Source organism: Haematobia irritans, chromosome 4 (assembly GCF_050003625.1).
Source record: "Haematobia irritans isolate KBUSLIRL chromosome 4, ASM5000362v1, whole genome shotgun sequence".
NCBI classification, from domain to species: Eukaryota; Metazoa; Arthropoda; class Insecta; order Diptera; family Muscidae; genus Haematobia; species Haematobia irritans.
Genome location: NC_134400.1, coordinates 3193051 through 3217266, shown reverse-complemented (window position 1 = coordinate 3217266; position 24216 = coordinate 3193051). Strand labels below are relative to the sequence as shown.

The window sequence follows — 24216 nt, the reverse complement described above, 5'->3', positions numbered from 1 at the left end:
TTTTCTTTTTATTTACAAACAATAGTTTTCTCTTTATTCGATTTAAATAAAAGTCTCTAAAATATTTTGTATATACATACATACAAAAATATATTATTCTACATAAAAAAAAACTTAACAATATCCATAATCGCTATAAGTAATCTTAATTCGATCGTAAGTAACTAAGTCAGTAGATAAAAATTGTTTCTCTTTCGACTAGTGTGCAAAATTTCACAAATTTTCAATTTCTGGTGTCAAACAAAAACATCTTAAAATTCTTACACTAAACACTTGAACAAATTAAGCTAATACTTAAAAAATATTTACAATAGACAAAAGCATAAATTAATGAAAACCCGAAGAATATGTGCAGAACATATGAGCGGAAATGATGTGGAAATGTCATTTAATGGAATGGAAAAAAAATCAATTTGGCTTCACATGAGTTAAGGAAATGAGTACACTCAAAAAAAGAAAAAAATATTATGCTATGATCCCTCTGGATGCTAAATTGCATCCAGTTGGTCATATACGTTAGAATTTATGGCAACTGGTTCTACTTTAAGGACAAAAGGGATATGAATTTATCAAACGGTGTTTGTCAAAAAAAAAAACTTTTTCTGGTCGCTCAAAAAGAAAATTGAACAAAATTGACAATTAACATTGAAAATGTTTAAGTAATATGAAATTATATAGTTAAAATAAATCGTTCTATTTGGTATTAATACAAACCGAAAAAAATATTTTTTTTCGGAACGACATTGTTGCCAAACGGAATTCCATTTTTTTCGATCAAGACAAGACGATCTCTAAGACAACTAATAGTTCATTTTCATTAGACTCGAAATCTACTAAACGTGGATTTGAAATCCCTTTTTTATAAAGCAAATGACAGTTGAAATCTAATTAAAGTGGATTTTGGAAGTGTAATGTGTATGAGGTATAAGACAACTAAAAGAAAATTTTGTTTCTAATAAGAAATTTTTGGAAGTGAATTGTCATACTGTAGATGATTCATTAAAAAAAAATAATTGGATCAATTAACTCCCTGATTGAAGCCTAAAAAGTTTTCGATGTATGTGTATAGAATAAGAAAAATTCTCATTTTTAGAAATCAAAACTCAGTTAAAAAAGTTAATAAATACGATTCTTAGTTTAGAGAGAGGGGGGGGGGGGGGGGCTTTCTATGATTTATGCCATTTCAAATCACATTCTATCTTTTTTCTCGTCTTTGCCCTTTAACATTTTTCTTCTTCTATTTATAGCTTAACTTTATAGGATAATTTCATTAATTTTTTTGAACTAATAGGACAATTTGGCCATAGATTGGCACAACCCATGGGCCCGCTCAAATTATCTCCAGTATACCGCAATAATTCTCCCATATGAGCGGCAAAATGCCATTTACTGGGAGCTCCATTCATAGCCAAAGACATGGATGATGATCTGTAATGAAAGACGAAAAAAAAAAATAATTAAGTTAGAAAGGACTAAAATCATCCGGGAAGAGAAAACATATGGTGCTAAGTTCAGGCCGAAACCAATGTTTCAGTATCCCCCACCATTTCTCTCTTAAAAATCATTGCTGCACAAGATAAGTTCCATGACAAAGGACTTTGTCCTTATAGCCGATAGTTGAATAGGTACAAGAGAGAGATAGAGAGGGAGAATATTAATATAGTGAAACCTCTCATACTTGTACACTCTGAAAACCGGACTCCTTCCAAACATTGACAGTCTTCTGGGGACGTTTGCTATCTTAACATATTAAAATGAACCTCTCATACCTGGACACCCACGGTCGCCTAAATTTTGTCCAAATATGTCCATTTATCACTTCCTTCCTTCCTAATGAAAAACACCCAGCCAGTCAAACGAGCGAACGAACGAGCCTCGTATCAAATGAAGCGCAAAACCTGTGCAGAAATTTGCATATCTGTTGTATGTTGCAAATCGATTTAGTACACTGCCTTCCTAGTAGGGTAATTCATTCATATCTGCCTGCATACTTCTTGAAATCGATTTTATTTCAGACATTAATGAATATTGTATTGAGACCAAGCCGTATGTACATTTGCTATTCTAATTAAATGAACTTTAGTCCATTGCGTTGGTATGAAATTAAAATTGGTGACGCTCATACGCATAATGCGTCAAGTGTTGGATACTAATTTCAGTGTCTAAAACGGACGAACGGACATAAATCTTATTTTTTTAAATCAACCCCCCACCCCCTATGTACTTTTTATCGGTTTATGATTTCAAGAACAAATTTACTTGGATGCCACGATTTCGACTTTCTCTCAAGGATTTTAGTATTGATTCTGAGCTACAAAATTAGGATTCTGGCAAATAAAATTAGGATACCAATCAATCATCGAATTTTCGTTTTCTTTTTGTGATAGATTAACAAAGTTATTCACATAGAAATAAAAGCAATTTAAAAAAATCCAAATTCAAAGTAAACAATGTTTCTTCATTTCAAATAAAAAGCAAAGATTATTTCTTTCAAAGACATACAACTCCAAAGAAAGGACGCCCATTTAAAATATTTACTTTCTAAATCTATTGAAAACAATTTTTTTCTTTTAATTAAAATTTATTTATATAAAAGAAAATTGCCCTTAATATTGTATGAATTGCGTGTCCTAAAATTTGGGTTGCATAATCGTTCATTTTAGGTCAATATGTTTTGTTTTCAAAGTACTTACATATTTCTCTTTGTGATTAATGGGGAAAATTCTTTCTTATCAATAAATACTGCCCGATCATATTTTCATCTCCATAACATGGTACCTCCCCTTTTATAGATGAGTCCAAATAGTATACCCAAATATGTTAAGCACCACTTACAGAGATGTTTCCAGAGATTAGAATCTTCTATATTCAGAATCCGATTCCTGCGCCACAATGGCTACCAATTATAACAAAAATTACCTTATTAAATTCATGAGATCCTTTTCCTTCTCCGACAAAGTATATTCGGGCTTAGCAGCCATCTCGCATAACATTTTGGGCAGACATGAATCTTTGATGGAATCTGATAGCTGAGTTTTCATAGCATTGCGTCTATGCTGTAAGGCATCTGCTGACAATTCAGTTAAATCAGGAACTGGAAAGGCGAAAAAGATTTAAATTAATAAATAATGTTTTTGGGATATAATATAAAATATAAATTAAAATGCCATAAAGGAGGTTAAGGGATTGTAATCAAAAATTAAAAATTAGAAATAAAATGTTTGACAAAATTTTCAATAAAAATAAAATTTTGATAAAATTTAATACAATTTTGACAAGATTTTCTATAGAAATAAAATTTTGAAGAAATTGTTTACAGAAGTAAAACTTTGAGAAAATTTTCTATAGAAATAAAATTTTGAGAAAATTCTCTATTGAAACAAATTTTTGACAAAATTTTCTATAGAAATACAATTTTACTAAAATTTTCTATTGAAATAAAATTTTTACAAAATTTTCTAATGAAATAAAATTTTGATAAAATTTTCTAAAGAAATAAAATTTTGATAAAATCTGCTATAAAAATAAAATTTTGGTAAAATTTTCTATAGAAATAAATTTTTGACAATATTTTCTATAGAAATAAAATTTTGAAAAAAATTTTCTATAGAAATAAAATTTTGACAAAATTTTCTATTGGAATAAAATTTTGAAAAAATTTTCTATTGAAATAAAATTTTGACAAAATGTTCTATTGAAATAAAATATCCACAAATTTTTCTATAGAAATAAAATTTTGACATTATTTTCTATAGAAACAAAATTTTTGTAAAATTTTTTATAGAAATAAAATTTTGACAAAATTTTCTATAGAAATACAATTTTGACAAAATTTTCTATAGAAATAAATTCTTAACAAAATTTTCTATTGAAATAAATTTTTGACAATATTTTCTATAGAAATAAAATGTTGACAATATTTTCTATAGAAATAAAATTTTGACAAAATTTTCTATATGGTAAAATTTTCTATACAAATAAAATTTTGACAAAATTTTCTTTAGAAATAACATTTTGAAAAAAATTTTTATAGAAATAAATTTGACAATATTTTCTATAGAAATAAAATTTTGCAAACATTATCTATAGAAATAAAATTTTTTGGATTGAATTTCAAAAAATTCGATACAAGATTTTATAAATTTGGTAATTTTTGGTAGAATTTTATTGAAAATTTATTAGTTAATTTTTTCAAGACTGGCAACTGTGCTTTTGTATCCCTACCTTAGTGGTTTAGAATAGGTTAGGTTAGGTTAGGTGGCAGCCCGATGTATCAGGCTCACTTAGACTATTCAGTCCATTGTGATACCACATTGGTGAACTTCTCTCTTATCACTATAAAAATTAAATTTTGTCAAAATTGTCTATAGAAATAAATTTTTGTCAAAATTTTCTATAGAAATAAATTTTTGACAATATTTTCTATAGAAATAAAATTTTGACAAAATTTTCTATAGAAATAAAATTTCCACAAATTTTTCTATAAAAATAAAATTTTAACAAAATTTTCTATAGAAATAAAACTTTAAACAACATTTTCTTTAGATATAACATTTTGAGAAAATTTTCTATAGAAATAAATTTTTGACAAAATTTTCTATAGAAATAAATTTGACAATATTTGCTATAGAAATAAAATTTTGTTAACATTTTCTATAGAAATAAAATTTTTCGAATTGAATTTCAAAAAATTCGAAACAAGATTTTATTAATTTGGTGATTTTTGGTAGAATTTTATTGAAAATTTAGTAGTTAATTTTTGCAAGACTGGCAACTGTGCTTTTGTATCCCTGCCTTAGTGGTTTAGAGTAGGTTAGGTTAGGTTAGGTGGCAGTCCGATGTATCAGGCTCACCTAGACTATTCAGTCTATTGTGATACCACATTGGTGAACTTCTCTCTTATCACTGAGTGCTGCCCGATTCTATGTTAAGCTCAATAACAAGGGACCTCCATTTTATAGCCGAGTCCGATCGGCGTTCCACATTGCAGTGAAACCACTTAGAGAAGCTTTGAAACCCTCAGAGTATGACCAACTACATTGAAGATTGGGTGAAATTTTATTTTGCTTAAATTTGCTATCATAAAAATCATGAATAAAATCAAAAGAGGAAACAAAACCCAAAACTCGCATGACTATGAGTTTCGTTCTCCAAAACCTGTTCACATATCACTTTATCGACTTAAGCATTTTCCTCAGTCAAGAAAGTTATTAACCTCTTAGACTTAGGTGGCAAGTGTGTGTATACCTTGAGGCTACAACAAAATAACAAAATTCTGAAAATCATAACTCGGAAAATTTGTCATGTGCTACAATTTATGGCATTCGCTGCAAACAATTTTATATAATTTTCTGGTTTTTAATTTTAAGGTTAATCATTACTATTCACGATTTCAGTCTAGCGTAATGAAAATTATTCTAAAATATTTGCAAACAAATGTTCTTAAAACTCACCTCAAATTATTAAGTGTGATTAAGTTAATTAACAAAATCCATTGCTGAATGATATTTTGCGTACAATGTTGAAACAGATGAATTTCATTACAAAAGCTTATATTAAAAATGTAACGTGTTTGGAAAATTCTTAACCTTCATGGTTTTGTTGATTCTATTCCACAATGAAGTTTATTATATTCACTGCTTTTACTAAAAATGCTAAGTTAACATATAAATTTGTCAATGAAATCAAGAAGGAAATGTTTTTTTGTTTTGTTAAAATATACAATTAAGCAAAAATACTTAGAATAAATAAATGCTTAGCAGGTTATTTCATAAAATAATTATACTCTTTTATACACTCAAGAAAATTGTGATTTAAATAAAACTTTGGATGGATATATTTTGTATGAAATTTAAATACGCACAAAAAAAAGAAATTATTTTATTTATTAGCCCAGCAAAAGTTGGGTATGTAGTTGAGGTGAAAAAGTGATTACCAAGAACATTGTGTCATACCGCAGCAATACCGTATGCTTAGAAATACTGACTTACCACCACCAGAAGATTTCGGTGATGATAGGTCATTACCATGCATAAAATGATGGTGATGCTGCGACTAAGTACTATCCTCATACATTGCCTAGAAAAAGAGTTTTCCATATAAATGTATTGGCCTACCAATTTAAACTAATTTACCTTCAAGATTATTTAGTAATAAGAGTGAGAATTTAGAGAGAGAGAGAGAGAGCGAGCGAGGGATTTTTATAGAAAATTTTGTCAAAATTTTATTTCCATAGAAAATTTTGTCATAATTTTTTTCTTATAGAAAATGTTATCAAAATTTTATCTCTATTGAAAGTTTTGTCAAAATTTCATTTCTGTAGAAAATTTTGTCAAAATTTTATTTCTATAGAAAATTTTTTCAAAATTTTATTTCTATAGAAAATTATGTCATAATTTTTTTCCTATAGAAAATTTTGTTAAAATTTTATCAAAATTTTACTTCTATAGAAAATTTTGTCAAAATTATATTTCTAGAGAAAATTTTCTCAAAATTTTATTTCTATAGAAAATTTTATATTTGTCATAATTTTAATCCTATAGAAAATTTTGTCAAAATTTTATATCTATAGAAAATTTGGTCCAAATTTTATTTCAGAATTTTATAAAATATAAAATTTTATTTCTATAGAAAATTTTGTCAAAATTTTATTTCAGAATTTTATAAATATTAAAATGTTATTTCTATAGAAAATTTTGTCAAAATTTTGTTTCTATAGAAAATGTTATCAAAATTTTATTTCTATAGAAAATGTGGTCAAAATTTTATTTCTATAGAAAATTTTGTCAAAATTTTATTTCTATAGAAAATTTTATCAAAATTTTATTTATATAAAAAATTTTGTCACAATTTTATTTCTATAGAAAATTTTATCAAAATATTAATTCTACGGGAAAGTTTGTCAAAATTTTATCAAAATTTTACTTCTATAGAAAATTTTATTTTTAAAGAAAATTTTGTCAAAATTTTATTTCCATAGCAAATTTTGTCAAAATGTTATTTCTATAGAAAATTTTGTCAAAATTTTATTTCTGTAGAAAGTTTTGCCAAAATTTTATTTCTACAGAAAATTTTGTCAAAATTTTATTTCTATAGAAAATGTCAAAATTTTATTTCTATAGAAAATGTCAAAATTTTATTTCTATAGAAAATTTTGTCAACATTTTATTTCTATAGAAAATTTTATCAAAATTTTATTTCTATAGAAAATTTTATCAAAATATTAATTCTACGGGAAAGTTTGTCAAAATTTTATCAAAATTTTACTTCTATAGAAAATTTTATTTCTAGAGAAAATTTTGTCAAAATTTTATTTCTATAGCAAATTTTATCAAAATGTTATTTCTATAGAAAATTTTGTCAAAATTTTATTTCTTTAGAAAATTTTGTCAAAATTTTATTACTACAGAAAGTTTTGTCATAACTTTTTTCCTATAGAAAATTTTGTAAAAATTTTAATTCTCTAGAAAATTTTGTCAACATTTTATTTCTATAGAAAATTTTATCAAAATTTTATTTATATAAAAAATTTTGTCAAAATTTTATTTCTATAGAAAATGTTGTCAAAATTTTATTTCTATAGAAAATTTTACTTCTATAGAAAATTTTATTTCTAGAGAAAATTTTGTCAAAATTTTATTTCTTTAGCAAATTTTGTCAAAATGTTATTTCTATAGAAAATTTTGTCAAAATTTTATTTCTATAGAAAGTTTTGCCAAAATTTTATTTTTATAGAAAATTTTGTCAAAATTTTATTACTACAGAAAGTTTTGTCATAACTTTTTTCCTATAGAAAATTTTGTAAAAATTTTAATTCTCTAGAAAATTGTATAAAAGTTTACTTCTATAGAAAATTTTGTCAAAATTTTATTTCTACAGAAAATTTTAGTCAAACTTTCATTTCTATAGAAAATTTTGTCAAAATTTTATTTCTATAGAAAATTTTGTTAAAATGTTATTTCTATAGAATATTTTGTCAAAATATTATTTCTACAGAAAATTTTGTCAAAATTTTATTTCAGTCGTGTTTTGTTTTTTATTGTGGGTTTGTGCTTCAATCATATTTGTTGTTTTGATCTCAGCTTTAAAACCATTGTGTTGACTAATCTACAAGAGTAGCTTAACCAACAGAGGAAAAGAATGTTTGTCAAATTTATTTGGACAAAGCCCTATAGACTGCAAGATGTTTGGATGGACGCACGTTTCGGAATTACTACATTCCTCATCAGCATCCTCTACTTGCAGTAAAACTATCAACCAATTGTCAGAATAAATTCAGGCAGTTCACTAAACCCAAGGTGAACCACACTTGAACCTTTTGCGGATGTCCACCGTTTCAACAGCCTTTGCACTGAATTTGGATCACTTCATAAGGTGTGATTCAGTGTTTTGGATGTGAATTAAACAAATGTTGTGATATTTTGTCAAATAAATATTTTTTATAATTTTTTATGATTTATAGCGACAGGCGTTAGTCGTAAGCGTTTCAAATATTTTCAAAAATTCGTTCCATTTTATTAATTCTTACTCTGTTTTTAATCTATTTGATTAAACAGTTAAAATTACCCATTAAACATATGAAAAAAGCGAGTTTTAAAAAACTTAATTAAAATAATTACCCGTGTAGTTAAACTAATTAAAAGTACTTCCTGGGCTGGGATATCATATCATACTATATCACTAGGATATCATATCATACTATATCACTGAATAACAATATTTTTATACCCACCACCATAGGATGGGGGGTATATTAACTTTGTCATTCCGTTTGTAACACATCGAAATATTGCTCTAAGACCCCATAAAGTATATATATTCTGGGTCGTGGTGAAATTCTGAGTCGATCTGAGCATGTCCGTCCGTCCGTCCGTCCGTCCGTCCGTCCGTCCGTCTGTTGAATCACGCTAACTTCCGAACGAAACAAGCTATCGACTTGAAACTTGGCACAAGTAGTTGTTATTGATGTAGGTCGGATGGTATTGCAAATGGGCCATATCGGTCCACTTTTACGTATAGCCCCCATATAAACGGACCCCAAAATTTGGCTTGCGAGGCCTCTAAGAGAAGCAAATTTCATCCGATCCGGCTGAAATTTGGTATATGGTGTTAGTATATGGTCTCTAACAACCATGCAAAAATTGGTCCACATCGGTCCATAATTATATATAGCCCCCATATAAACCGATCCCCCGACTTGGCTTGCGAGGCCCCTAAGAGAAGCAAATTTCATCCGATCCGGCTGAAATTTGGTACATGGTGTTAATATATGGTCTCTAACAACCATGCAAAAATTGGTCCACATCGGTCCATAATTATATATAGCCCCCATATAAACCGATCCCTCGATTTGGCTTGCGAGGCCCCTAATAGAAGCAAATTTCATCCGATCCGGCTGAAATTTGGTACATGGTGTTAGTATATGGTCTCGAACAACCATGCAAAAATTGGTCCACATCGGTCCATAATTATATATAGCCCCCATATAAACCGATCCCCCGACTTGGCTTGCGAGGCCTCTAAGAGAAGAAAATTTCATCCGATCCGGCTGAAATTTGGTACGTGATGTTAGTATATGGTCTCTAACAACCATGCAAAAATTGGTCCACATCGGCTCATAATTATATATAGCCCCCATATAAACCGATCACCAGATTTGACCTCCGGAACCTCTTGGAAGACCAAAATTCATCTGATTCAGTTGAAATTTGGTACGTGGTGTTAATTTATGGCCTCAAACTCCCATGCAAAAATTGGTCGATATCGGTCCATAATTATATATAGGCCCCATATAAACCGATCCCCAGATTTGACCTCCAGAGCCCCTTGGAAGAGCAAAATTCTTCCCATTCGGTTGAAATTTGGTACGTGATGTTAGTATATGGTATCCAACAACCATGCAGGAATAAGAAGTTTTAAGATACCACAACCCAAGTAATTCGATTGTGGATGACAGTCTTTCGTAGAAGTTTCTACGCAATCCATGGTGGTGGGTACATAAGATTCGGCCTGGCCGAACTTGCGGCCGTATATACTTGTTTTAATTGTTTTTGTTTTAGCAATTTTTATTTTCACTTTTTATTTAATTTAATACCGAATTTTATTGCGGAAATGTTCAAATTTAAAATATATCATTAGCAGCAATAAATTTCTTTCGGCTTTTTACTAACAATTGTCTTAAAATTTAGAATATTTAATATTAACTTGTTTTGTTGAAACTAACATTCACTTTTAATATTTAATTTATTCATTCATATGTATTAATGTTTATAACCGTACATTTTGATCTGCTACATTTCGCCAAGCAAAGCAAAAAAAATATTATTTCTTTATATATAAACAAATGATGTCTGTTTTGGAGATCTTGTTTAAAGTGTAATTATTTATTCAAAAAAACAGCTTTTCTCTCTTTCGATTCTCATTAAGTTCTTTCGAATCGACTTGAAATGTTCTTCTTCTTCTTCTTTGGACAGCTGCTTAACAATAGAAAGACTAACAGAACTCTCGTTTACCCGAAACACGACTTTTTTCACCAAATAAAGCCTGAACTCGAATTGTTGCTATTTTATGCGTTCGTCTATCGCTGAGAAGTCGATAGCGGGGAGTTCAACGAACGCTTAACCTTGATGAGATTAAGAAAATCTCACAAATTATTCAAACATTTGCTATTTAAAATCTGAATAAATCGCTGACGAAATGCGATCAATAATTCATTTAGAGGCAACAACCGCCGGCCAACCAACGAATATCCATAATGGAATACCTACGTATGAGGGGAATTTAATGAATTCATCATACACAGCGGTATTCTGTGTACGATGTTTACGACTCGCTTAATCTATCTGTACGAGTATGATGCATAGCGAGGCGCCTCTATCTCATTGATTTGCATATGAAAAGTAAAAGTCATCAAATTGAAAAGTAAAAGTCAAAAATTGATAATGCCAGTCAATAAAAATCGAACTCATGATTGTTATCGAGATTGAGATACTAATCAGAATGGTGAAGCTTAATTTAGAAGCCAAGTATTAGTCATTTGCACAGCATTACGCTTAGGAGAAAATCGATCAATAATTAACAGAAACTCGATCAACATTCACAATCCTGCACTGTTGTGTGGGTAATCAATAAAATGAAATGAAATGAAATGAAAATAGATGTACGGATGACTGATATGTATTGCAACCAACTTCAGGATGCTATCATTTCTAAACCACTCGCCTGTCAGCTGACAGATTTATTGCAGTGACAGATCATTTTATTGTTTACAAGTTTATAAAAGCATTTTGATGTATTGCATTCGGAAAAAAGTTATTCGCGATGGAATTCAAGCTTTATATTTTTCTGAAAAACCAAAAGTGGCTATCGTTAGACATCTTCAATATTTAAATGTGAATAAATCGTTTGTTCTCGTACGTATTGTATCATGTTCAAAAAATTGGACGAAAAAACGTAAACCACATTAGAAAAAATCCAAATAATGAAGCCCAGATTTGATCCACGCCGCAGTGGTAGAAAAAATGTTTCGGAGTCAAAGATGAATATATCCTATACATTTTCATTTGTATTGTAAAAAGATTCATTTGATTTTAAAACATTCGCACAATTTTCCCCTTTTTCGAAGCACTTTCACCCGTGCAGTCTACTGTCTCTTTTGTCTCCGATGTGTACCAATAAGTTGTAGATACGACCACGGTTGCCACAGTTGGTAGAATTCTACAAACAAATGGTAGATTTTGTACTCTTTGGTAGAGGAATAGAATTCTTGAAGTTTTGCTAGATTTTTGCATAATATTACTCTCCAACTAAAACGTACTTCAATTTTCTATAGAAATACAATTTTGACGAAATTTTCTATAAAAATAAAATTTTGAGAAATTTTTCTATGGAAATAAAATTTTTACAAATTTTTCTATGGAAATAAAATTTTTACTAATTTTTCTATGGAAATAAAATTTTGAGAAAATTTTATGTAGAAGTTAAAATTTTCACAAATTTTTCCCTAGAAGTTGAATTTTTGACAAAATTTTCTATGGAAATAAAATTTTTACAAAAATTTCTAAGGAAATAAAATGTTGACAAAATTTTCTATGAAAATAAAATTTTGACAAAATTTTCTATGGAAATATAATTTTAACAAAATTTTCTATGGAAATAAAATTATGACAAAAATTTCTATGGAAATAAAATTTTAAGAAAATTTTCTATAGAAATAAAATGTTAACAAAATTTTCTATGGAAATAAAATGATGCCAAAAATTTCTATGGAAATAAAATTTTGACAAAATTTTCTATAGAAATAAAATTTTGACAAAATTTTCTATAGAAATAAAATATTAAGAAAATTTTCTATAGAAATAAAATTTTGAGAAATGTTTCTATAGAAATAAAATTTTGAGAAATGTTTCTATAGAAATAAAATTTTGAGAAATTTTCTATGAAAATAATTTTGACAAAATTTTCTATAGAAATAAAATTTTGACAAAATTTTCTATAGAAATAAAATGTTGACAAAATTTTCTATAGAAATAAAATTTTAAGAAAATTTTCTATAGATATACAATTTTGACAAAATTTTCTATAGAAATAAAATTTTGACAAAATTTTCTATAGAAATAAAATTTTAAGAAAATTTTCTATAGAAATAAAATTTTGAGAAAATTTTTCTATAGAAACAAAATTTTCTATAGCAATAAAATGTTGACAAATTTTTCTGTATATTTCTGTATATTGTATATAGAAGATACAGTTTTGGGAAAAATTTCTATATAAGTAAACATTATGGCAAAATTTTCTATAAATTCAATATGATTAAAAATTTTAATTACATACTATCAAATTCCATTGCAAGTAAGTTCTCCTTTGATGGTGCAAACTAAAATCCTTATAACATTTAAATTTCGACACATTTACAATTCAAAGGATATTTTAATACACCCAAAAAATTGACGTTTAGTAGGAAAGATGAAAATATATAATAAATAATGTAATAAAACATATAAAAGAAAAATAAGGACAAGTCTTGTATCCGAATGGCAGTTCTTTATTGGCACAATACGTCTCTGGAACACTCTACCACCCGATATACAATGCATCAGCAACGCATCATCTTTTAAGAAGAGTATTCAAAATTTATTTCAAAATTAGAATATTTATCATTAAAAATTTGCTTATATATAATATAGTATCACAATTTCAATTTCAATCATCAATAATACAATGAAATTGAATATTAAAAGTAATTTCTATATATATATATATTTTTCTATTATTATTAATACAATTTTTATTTATTCTAATTTTAATTTATTTTCTTTTTATTTTTAAATTTAATTATTGTACTTATTATTAATCGGAGATGTTTTAACATTTATAATCCTGCACTGTAACTATAAGATTTTAATCTTGTTGTGTAGGTACTCAATAAAATGAAATGAAATGAAAAAATGAAAAAAAAAATATTTTTTTCATACTAACCTTAAAATTTTGACAAAAAACTTTAAAATAGGACAGAGTTTTAGTTAAATTTTCTTCAAATTTTGGTAGATTCTTTTTTGGCACGAGTTGCAACCGTGGATAGGACACAGAAACAGAAACTTTCTCTGATTGCACATAAACAGCTGTTTTAAAATCGTTAGGCTTGTTGGTCAGATTGAGCCAATTTTTCTACAGGATGACTTTGATATCTGTCATTTTGACCTGTCCGGTGGACGTTTTCGGTGCACTTGGGCGTGACTCATCAAAAACCTACACCAGTGCTGTTAGTATCGGGGAGTTGTTCAGTTTGGTGTTTGGAAAATTGAGAACATTTTATTAATATTATACCTCGATCCAAAATCTGACAAGGGCTCTATACCAACAATCTTCCAATCATTATTTAAGAATTCATTTCCATTATAAAATGTTATTGGGAAGTTTTATTGGGGAACTTCCGTATGATTTTTTTTTGAACCAAAGCGTGACAATTTGAGGAAAAAGCTAGAAAATACTGGCATTACTGCCCTCCACCATTGGACTGTGATATACAAACTTTACCAATTCCTATGTTTGACATCAAGATATTGGTATAAGGCGCACATAAAAATATGTACATATATATTTTTGGTCGTGATGAAATTCTGTATTTCTTTGGATATGTCCGTCTGTCTGTTGAAATCACGCTTACTCCGCATGAAAAATTTTATCTAAACTGGTTCAAAAATGTCATGTGATGCTAACATACGTCTTATGACTAACATACAAAAATATTTTCATGTCGGTCCATTATTATATTTCCATTCGATCCGATTGAAATTCGGCATGCATCCTCCAGTACTTGTATAGGCCCGGACGGACTTTCGGCCATATTCACTTATTTTATTCTTATATTACATTTCTCTCGTACGAGGCTTGTGACGTACAAAAGCAACATTTTCAGTAATCGCAAAAGTCGAAAGACAACTTTCCCGAAATTGTGAAAAATCGAAGTGTCAACAAATTTTGAAAAAAAAAAATCAAAAGTCAATAAACTCAAGAGTTGACATTTTTGTCTACATAAAATTGAGTTCCAACCAGCTTTCCATCTTATTCGTTTCTTCACTCAAAAAAAAGTGAACTCTCTATTTCACTAAAGCTAATTTAACTTTATTTTAGTTCATGGAATTATTATGTTTGGAGAAAGTTTCCTTTACTCTAATAATTTTTTGTGTACGTTAGTTAAATTAACTAAAACCGAGGAAAAAATATACTCAAATGAAGCATAAAGATTAACTAAATTTGTGTATTCCACAAAATAGTTCAGAATTTCTTTAAATTTGTAAATTTTATCAAAAATGCGTCCATCATGAACTTCGTATGTCACTAAAGACATTCTTGCAATTTTGAACTCCAAGTTTTTCCTTCAAACTACAAAATTTTCTTTAACAAGTGAAAAAACTTAGTTATGTCTAATAAATTTTCTTGAATTTGTCTAAAAATATTTACTTATTTTTATGACATCGGCGTGATGCCAACGTTTGTAATACTGTTTAGTTAAAATTTTCTACAAATATTTAAAATTTTCTAAAGTTAACCGAAAATTTTCTCCCTGGTGGGTTCACTGTTTTTTCAGTGTTTATTCTTATAATTTATATAATAAAGTTTTGGATCTATTCATCTACCTTTCACTAGCAATTAAAATCCAATGCTAATATCTATATATAGTGATGTTAGGATATTTTGGCAATACAGCATCATTAATGACATCACACGGACAATTAAAAATTCCAAAACGGGTTAAGGTGAACAACAAAGAATATTTCTTTTCAGATTTACAAATCAAAAAAAAAACATATTTTTTCAGGTTTACTCTTTCTTTGGATAATAAAAAAAATCACAAATTACCATAATATGAGAATAAAAAGGCTTCCTGAATTTACCCAGAATTTCTGTGGTATTTCATCATTAATTGCCAAAGCACTAAACTAGTTAAAATATACGCTTTATTTTTATTTCTATTGTCTACTTTTTCTTTTGAATTTGAATTTTTATGGAACATGTAAATTGGATGCTGATGTTATCCATACAATTTGTTAATGTCTTTTAAATTTGTATGATAGTTTCTTTGTTATTTATTTCTTTTCATTTTGTAGTGGTGTTTAATGAATTTTTGGCAAGTGATACTAAAGTTCCAAATGTTTTGTTTTTAGTATTTTTTGGGGATTTTAAATGAAAATATTTATTTTCAGATAAATAATATATTGAAACAAGTTTTACTGGATATTTTTGTTTTTCATTTTTGCAATTAACAAACATTCCAATATTCCAATACCAATAATGCAATTCGAATATTCGCAAAACATGTTTAAAATAAAAGACGATACTTTTTGTCGTATTGTTGACGTTGAATGTTAATTGCATCGGATTCTGAAATCATTTTAAATAATTCGAAAGACAGGATAATTTTTTTCTTTAGGAGAAATATTTGCACTTGACTTTTATTTACTTATTTAGCTGTACATGGTGACAATATGAATTATGAATTACCTTCGTTTCCAAAAACGAATCACTATACAAACAGATGTTTTTAACTTTGGCAATAAATTTAATAATATAATAAATTCCAATCACTTCATAAATATTTTCGATTTTTAATTTCGAATCAATTTATAGACAAACAAAACAATTAAAATAAAATATTTGAAATATGTGCAAAAATTCTAAGAAATTGCGCATGATGAGTTATATTTGCCCTGTAAATTTTGATAAATTTTCATAAATAAATGCAACAGAAAAAAATGTATTACTACTTGAGTAATTTAGCCTTGAAGTGCTCATAGATGATGTTCTCCAAAAATTCGAAATTATAATATAGAGCAAATGAACTTATATTAACTAAGTTTCGTGTTTAATTATTATCTGAGTGTAATAGCATTTTTTAACAACTTAAAAGTTCCAGTGTATTTATAGCAAAAATAAATATCTAGCAATAAATGCTACAATTACTCAGGTAAACAGAATGAGAGAGCCATATGGATACGGTCGATTTATACGGATGTCGAACGCTTTGTATCTGTAACTTTGAAAAAGTGGTTGATCATGAATATTCATTCACTTATGTAGTTGTTGTCGTCTTTGAATTGACATCACGTTTTTCCCATTTCACACTGGAACGTGAAACAACAATCAAGTGATGGTGACGGTGATAGTGTATGGGGCCATTATTATTTGTTAGTACACATAAATATTAACTGGATCCATTCAACCGCCAAGTTTCTGGGCGAAATTTGTAGCAAATGTTTTTCCTTCACATATATGGTTATGAGCTTTTAACTACAATGGGAAATGGTCCCCGCACCACCTCCTCCCCAATATTTTCACTTTCACCTTCTATGAACCTTAAAATTGTCATGTGTGTAAACGAATAGTGGCCAGTTTTTCTCCCTTAAGCTTCATTCAACCATTTATCCTACACCCACAGAAAAAATATTTTTCTCCGCAACGAAATTTCAGACAAATCAAAAATTCCCTTTCTCATAAAGTATTTTCCTTCAGAGCACATACACCCTCAAAAAACATCGCTTCTGTAACATATATACCCCAAACACATTTTGCTTCAAGCATATATATTTTCAGGATTAGTCCAAACAAAATATTGTTTGTATTGTTCAAACATATTATATTTCACCTTAGGGCATACACTGGTAGAAAAAAATTTTAGTGGCATTTTCTTTGTGTGGATATATTTTTAAGGCGTCAATTGGTTACTTCGATTATTTTACTTGCAGCATACTCTCTAGGTCTCTCTTTCTAAACACATATATAAATTAATATATATTTGCATCTAAGCATATTATATTTACAAACATTTTATGTTCCAAACATAATATGTTCTAACATATTAACATATATGTCCCAAACATGTTATGCTAGTTTATGACCATTATATGCTTGCACTTAAAAAAATTGTGTTAAAAAAAAATTAGTTCCAAACATATAATTTTCAAATTCGCTTGAAAAGAAAACTCTTCTTTCAGTGTACGTTGATATTTTTTCTTCAATTTTAATAACACTTGTTTGGCTACTTTTTTCTTATGTTGGTCTTTCTTTCTTTTTTCTTTGAGCTGGTAATAAAAAAAATCTTAGCCAGTTTGAAAATTACCTTTGATGCTGTTGGCATTATGCTGTTGTATTTGATTTCTAACAAGAAATCGGGTTGAAGTAACCAACTGAGTATGCTTTTATGGTGGGAAATAAATGGTGGATATTATGATGGATGCTGGACGAATGTTGGATAACATAGCATAGGAAACAAAACAAGTTAGCCGAACCGATTACAACATAACACCCGGATTGTTGTTATTTTTATTATTACATGCATATATTTAGGTAATGAAAGGTTAGGCACAATGGGTTGAAACAACAAAAAATTACAAATGATGTAATAAATGTTTAAATAAATTATTAATATGTTTTTGTAGCCAATACATCTCTATTGTTGTTCTCCATACGTAGACTGAAAAAACAGTGAACCCACCAGGAAGAAAACTTTCGGTTAATTTTAGAAAATTTTGAATATTTGTAGAAAATTTTAACTAAACAGTATTACAAACGATGGCATCACGCCGATGTCATAAAAATAAGTAAACATATCTAATTATACAATTATTTTTCGAGCTTTATGGACATTTTTCGACATATTCAAGAAAATTTATTAGACATAATTAAGTTTTTTAATTAAGTTTTGTAGTTTGAAGGAAAAACTTGGAGTTCAAAATTACAAGAATGTCTTTAGTGACATACGAAGTTCATGATGGCCGCATTTTTGGTCAAATTTACAAATTTAAAGAAATTCTGAACTATTTTGTGGAAGACACGAATTTAGTTAATCTTTATGCTTCATTTGAGTATATTTTTTCCTAGGTTTTAGTTAATTTAACTAACGTGCACAAAAAATTATTAGAGTAAAGGAAACTTTCTCCAAACATAATAATTCCATGAACTAAAATAAAGTTAAATTGGCTTTAGTGAAATCGGCTTTAGTGACATTGGCTTTAGTGAAATAGAGAGTTCACTTTTTTTGAGGGTAGTTATGATTTTTCTTTTCTATGAAGGAGCTATCAAAGGTGCTCTTAATGTCATAGTGCACTCATTGCCCTCAGATAACTATATTAAGTACACAGAAGTGCAAAAAAATCAATATATTAGTTTCCAGACACTTAGTAAAAATTACTCTTGCGTCTCTACATAATCTAGTAAGATTTTTGTCTTCCTCCAAACACCTGAAAATATTGAATAACGCAAAAACTACCAAATAACTATATCACTTTACAGGCTGAAATATTTACAATAATAATGGTGGAAGATTGAGTGATCAGACAACCGAACCATCTACTGGCAATGCTAGCGGGGCTCTCCCCGGGGTAACTCAATTGTAATAGGCCGAATAAGAGGAGATAATTAATAGAAAATTGTTTTCAAAATTTTATTTCCATAGAAAATTTTGTCAAAATTTTATTTCTATAGAAAATTTTCTCAAAAATTTATTTCTACAGAAAATTTTTTGAAAATTTAATTTGTTTGTTTTAATTTTAATTCTATAGAAAATGTTGTCAACAATTTATTTCTATAGAAACTTTTTTGAAATTTTTATTTTGTATAGAAAATTTTGTCAATAATTTATTTCTCTAGGTAATTTTGTCAAAAATTCATTTCTATAGAAAAATTTGTCAAAATTTTATTTTCATAGAAAATTTTGTATTCTATAGGAAATTTTGTCAAAATATTAATGCTATAGGAAAAATTTTGACACCAATTTATTTCTATAAAAAATTTTGTCAACATTTTATTTGTATAGAACATTTTTTGAAATTTTTTTTCTATAGTTTTTTTTTTGGAAATTTTAAGTCTATAAAAAATTTTGTCAACAATTTATTTCTATACAAAATTATGTCAATATTTCATTTCTATAGAAAATTTTGTTACTAATTTATTTCTCTAGGAAATTTTGTCAAAAATTCATTTTTATAGAAAATTTTGTCAACAATTTATCTCCATGGAAAATTTTTTGAAAATTTTACTTCTATAGAAAATTTTGTCAATAATTTATTTCTATTGGAAAAATTTTATCAAAATTTTATTTCCATAGAAAAGTTTGTCTATTTGTATTCTAGAGAAAATTTTGCCAAAATATTATGTCTATTGGGAAAATTTTGTCAAAATTTTATTTCCATAGAAAATGTTGTCCACTTGGATTCTATAGGAAATTCTGTCAAAATTTTATTTCTATAGGAAAAATTTTATTCTTATAGAAAATTTTGTCAACTATTTATTTATATAGGAAATTTTATTTCTATAGATATATTTGTCAACAATTTATTTCTATAGAAAATGTTGTAAAAATTTTATTTCTATAGAAAATTTTGTCAAAATTTTATTTCAGTAGATAATTTATGAAGAAGTACCTATTTGCAAAATCGACCAAAATCAAGAATTCTACACGGATGAAAAAGACTGTTTTTCATATGTTTGGCTATAAACATTATATGTTTGGAACACAAACTTTTAAACACAATATTTTTGAGTGCAAGCATATAATGTTCATAAACTAGCATAACATGTTTGGGACATATATGTTAATATGTTAGAACATATTATGTTTGGGACACAAAATGTTTGTAAATATAATATGCTTGGATGCAAACATATATTAATTTAGAAATAGCCTATAAACATATATGTGTTTAGTAGCTTGGAGCGCTATTTAACAGGGAGCGATATTGAATTAAGTTGGTGGTTGTTGCTTGTTATTACAAAATTAACATTTTATTTTTCCTTGGGCAATTGATCTACTACTTCTTTGATCCTTACAAACTGTGTGGTCCGCTGTTCAAATCCCCGTCCGGCAAAAGGTAAAATTAAAATAAAAAAATCATAAAATTGAATAATTTCTTCTACAATGTTTGTATCACAGAAAAAAGTGCTAAGAACTAAAAAATCTCGTGGAAGTGAGAAAGATGTGGGGGAATATACAATTAGGCAGAAACAAAATTTTGAGCATTCAGGTCGAAAACCTATGTTGTTAGCACCTATATTACCTGTTTATTTTCATAATTCATTATGATTGTAAATATATAAATAAATAAATAAAATTTTGAGCACAATATTGTTTGGGAGAATTTTTAAGCATATAATATTTTTGGGTGCAAAATGCTTCCAAACATATTATATGTTCACATAATAACATATTGTTTTTTGGAAGACAACATTATTGAATTTGGATGCAAAAATACAAAATGTTTGGAACTTAGACTATCCAAACATATATTGTTTAGACCAATATGCTTTCAAACATATTATATATTGGATCTGGAAGTAGTTCTTTTTGGATCTGGAAGTAGTGCAAAATTGACGCAGAAGCGATGAATTTAACATGGGCTTGTCATAGGACGGAAGTCCTCCATTTCTACAGCCGTTGCACTGAATTTGCATCACTTCTTTAGGTGTACTCCAAATTCAATGTTTTGGATGTAAATTAAAAAATTCTGTGATATTTTATCAAATAAATAAATTTTAGTATTTTTTTATAATTTTTAATAGATTTTAATGCTTGTCGGAAACTTTTGACCTCAAATATTTTCAAAAATTCACAATTTTTTCAGATTGGATTTAGCATTTTTTTCGACAAAATTTAAATGATTTCTACCATTTTATGAATTCTTACTCTGTTTTTACCTTACTTGAAACAAAAAAAGTTAAAATTACCCATTAAAAGTATGAAAAAAATTTAATTAAAAGAACTTCCCGGGTAGTTAAAATAAAGAACATCATTGGGAGTGCATCTTTGGGAAGTGCTTTTAAAGTTGTGCCTTTGGAATAATTTCCAAATTTTTTTGCTGGGCGCTTGTAGAATTCTACCAACTGTGGCAACCGTATCAGGGGCCAGCTCTAAGCATTATTGCTAAAGACACCATGTGTGTATTTCGTCTCCTTCTGGGCATTTGAAATATATACACACTATCTTATAATACTCTGGCGGGAAAAACCACATATCACGTTTCACATTTGCGGACCAATATGGTATATACAATAGTCCTCTCAAACATGTTGCGATTATTATCCTCATTTTGGAATATGTTTACTTCTTCAATGTCCGCTATTTATAATTTCTAGAGTAAAGTTGATATCTGAGAAACGTTCACATTTAGGGCAGAATAACTCTATATAGATTAATTGTGATGAAAAAGTATCAAATAGCTCGCGGTAGTGTCACGGTGCTTTTGGCAGTCGAAATGTATCAAAAAAAGCACAAAAGTGTCAACTTTATCAACCCTGCGGTATATATCTTAGAAAAGGTTAAATGGCGGATTTGATTAAACATTTTTTTTTATTAATTGGGTACACGTTTTTTGTATCAATAAAATCCTACCCATCATATAAATACACCAAATTTCATCTATCCTATATGAGTTGATATTTTGAATATAACCTTCAATAAATGACCTTGACTTATAAAATGTTATCCAAGCCAAAACAAATATCGAATGTTATTATACTCTCCCTTTTGGCTCTCTTTCTCTCCCTCTGTTATAATTTGATTTGCTTAGAAAACTACCCATTGTGCACAGCCCTAATATTCAACTCATTCTATTGCATCAAACTGACATTTATTGGTTATGGCTTTTGTTTAAAAAATATTGCTTTAAACCATCAAACACACAATAGATCAACACAGACACATATGCAAGACAAATGTAAACTCATATTATATAAGAGTGCCGATAGTTTAACCAATATTTTTAATTGATTTGATTGATGGTAGTTTGCTTAATTTTTTTTTAGTTGGGAAATTCGAATGAATGCAAATTAAATTCACACAATTTACAGTCACCCTAGCCATCACTGGTCAAATTGACCTCATTTATGAAAAGTCAAATGAGGTTATCTGGCAATACAACAACATTGCATACAAGCACAGAATTTTACACACACGCATATATAGATTCGTTTACATTTAGGGATTGTGGTGAATACTAATAACGATATTTGTAATGCATATTTTATGGAAATTTATACTTTAGCCAAGCAATCAATTGATCGCCAAAAAAAAAATTATATTTTAAAGAAAAAAATAAATACCACAAGCCAAAAATAAATAAATGAATATCCCTAATATGGTAATCATGGGGTTTTTGGCAATGTCTCTGAAAATGTTTATGTGGGTGATAGAGGAAGACTTTTTTTAAAACTCCAACTGGTTTTACCTTTATTAGACTTAGGGAAGCAGATTTGCCTTGCTAGCCATAAATGTCATTAGATTTATTCTCAACTCACCTTCACTTATTTCAATTTCGGCATTTTTCTGTTGGAATTTACCCGCCCCCGCTGCCGTCTGTTGATTTGGATCGGATTTAACGACTCTCATCATTCCACCATAGCCAAAAAAGTCACCAAACACCATCAAGGCCACAACGGCAAATATCATAATGCGAAAACGCCAAGCCATATCCATGGTCAAAATATTTGGAATTTTCTTTTGATAGTACAAAAAAAAAAAAATTCACAAATTATTGCGTATTACGATTTCTATATAATTGACTAATTACACTTTCGCACAATTTGGTGGAATTTTTTTAATTTGAAGACTTTCTCAATACAATGTATATTTACGAAATATTTCGTTGGTTTTTTGTTTTTTTTTTTTTTGGTTAAGTGCACACGATCGTTTTCCGTTCGCTTGCCAATATTGAAGTTGGCGCTTTGTTATTATTTTGTCTCACGAATAATTGCAAATTTATACAATGTAATCGTTGCGGGTTATTGGTTGGGCTAAAACCAGACCGTCGACAAATTAAACACGAGGTTGACGTTATAATTAAATCGAATTCGCCGTTTTCTTTTACAAAAATATATATTTATTCCTATATTGTCTGGTATTTATTTATTTCTTTATTTGTTATTAACGGTTTCACGCGATGTATATTGTAAATTCAAGTCTTGCCGTCAGCTCGTCCACTCTATGGCTCGTTTGTTCTGCAACTAAGCTTAACATCTGTTAAGTCGAATTGAAGCAAAACCCCCCTTTTTAGTAGCCAAAACCAGCTAACAGATACGAGAAATTGTCAGCTACATATACTCACAGACACAAACGATCGCACACTCGCGCGACTGGCACATCAAACACTCACTAAGTAAACACAAATCAGCTACCTTGTAGCAGTGATGAAAACAACAGTAATTTCGTACATTTTATATACCAGTATAAAGTACACATTATTTACTGACATTATTTGCCCCACAAATTGTAATGTCCTTAATACTACGTTAACAGTATGATCGAAATAATCTCTCCTTGGCATTTGAGATCTCACGATTAGCAAATCTAGAAAAAGCTGACTATGGCTATGATAGGAGTATGCGTTTTATGGAGAATCATTGATGTTTATTTACTATTAATGCTACTTTCAGTACAATTCAATTACACTACAATGATCTCAATAAATAAAACCTCTTCTAACTAAATAACAATACATAGCTGGTGGCCTTAGCAGCCAATGCTTCTTTCTTTTTTTTTTATCATACATTTTTATCATAAATTTCTCATAAATTAAATGCAAACAAATAAAAGGACACTCACTTAAAAGTGATAAAAATTAAAAATTCATTAAGTTAAATATAATACAAATAGTCATATTAAATTTAAAGAAATGGAGTTAAATTAAGATTAACTAAATTTTGAATTTTCAGTACCGTTTTAATACT

The 24216-nt window shown here is 28.2% G+C and overlaps 1 protein-coding gene across 2 annotated transcripts; it reads right to left on the bottom strand.

The window, feature by feature from the left end:
• geko lies at positions 1-23523 on the bottom strand. Of its 2 annotated transcripts, XM_075305641.1 has the most exons (4): positions 23061-23523; positions 22789-22987; positions 2920-3094; positions 1-1428 (listed from the first exon to the last, which is right to left on the bottom strand). In XM_075305641.1, exons 2-4 carry the CDS (start codon positions 22964-22966, stop codon positions 1242-1244), a joined length of 540 nt encoding a protein of 179 aa, XP_075161756.1. In that variant the 5' UTR covers positions 22967-22987; positions 23061-23523; the 3' UTR covers positions 1-1241. The 2 variants fall into 2 exon arrangements, with proteins under 2 accessions (XP_075161756.1, XP_075161755.1); XM_075305640.1 differs by having other exon boundaries at positions 22789-23521.
• Between the last annotated feature and the right edge of the window lie 693 nt (positions 23524-24216).

What these genes read in the sequence shown, in the direction of transcription:
- geko (XM_075305641.1), bottom strand. Translation starts at nt 22,966, where the DNA reads ATGGATATGGCTTGGCGTTTTCGCATTATGATATTTGCCGTTGTGGCC. An exon ending in CGAAATTGAAATAAGTGAAG is followed by an intron (nt 3,095 to 22,788) that starts GTGAGTTGAGAA and finishes TCGCCTTTCCAG; the next exon opens with TTCCTGATTTAACTGAATTG. An exon ending in GATCTCATGAATTTAATAAG is followed by an intron (nt 1,429 to 2,919) that starts GTAATTTTTGTT and finishes CTTTCATTACAG; the next exon opens with ATCATCATCCATGTCTTTGG.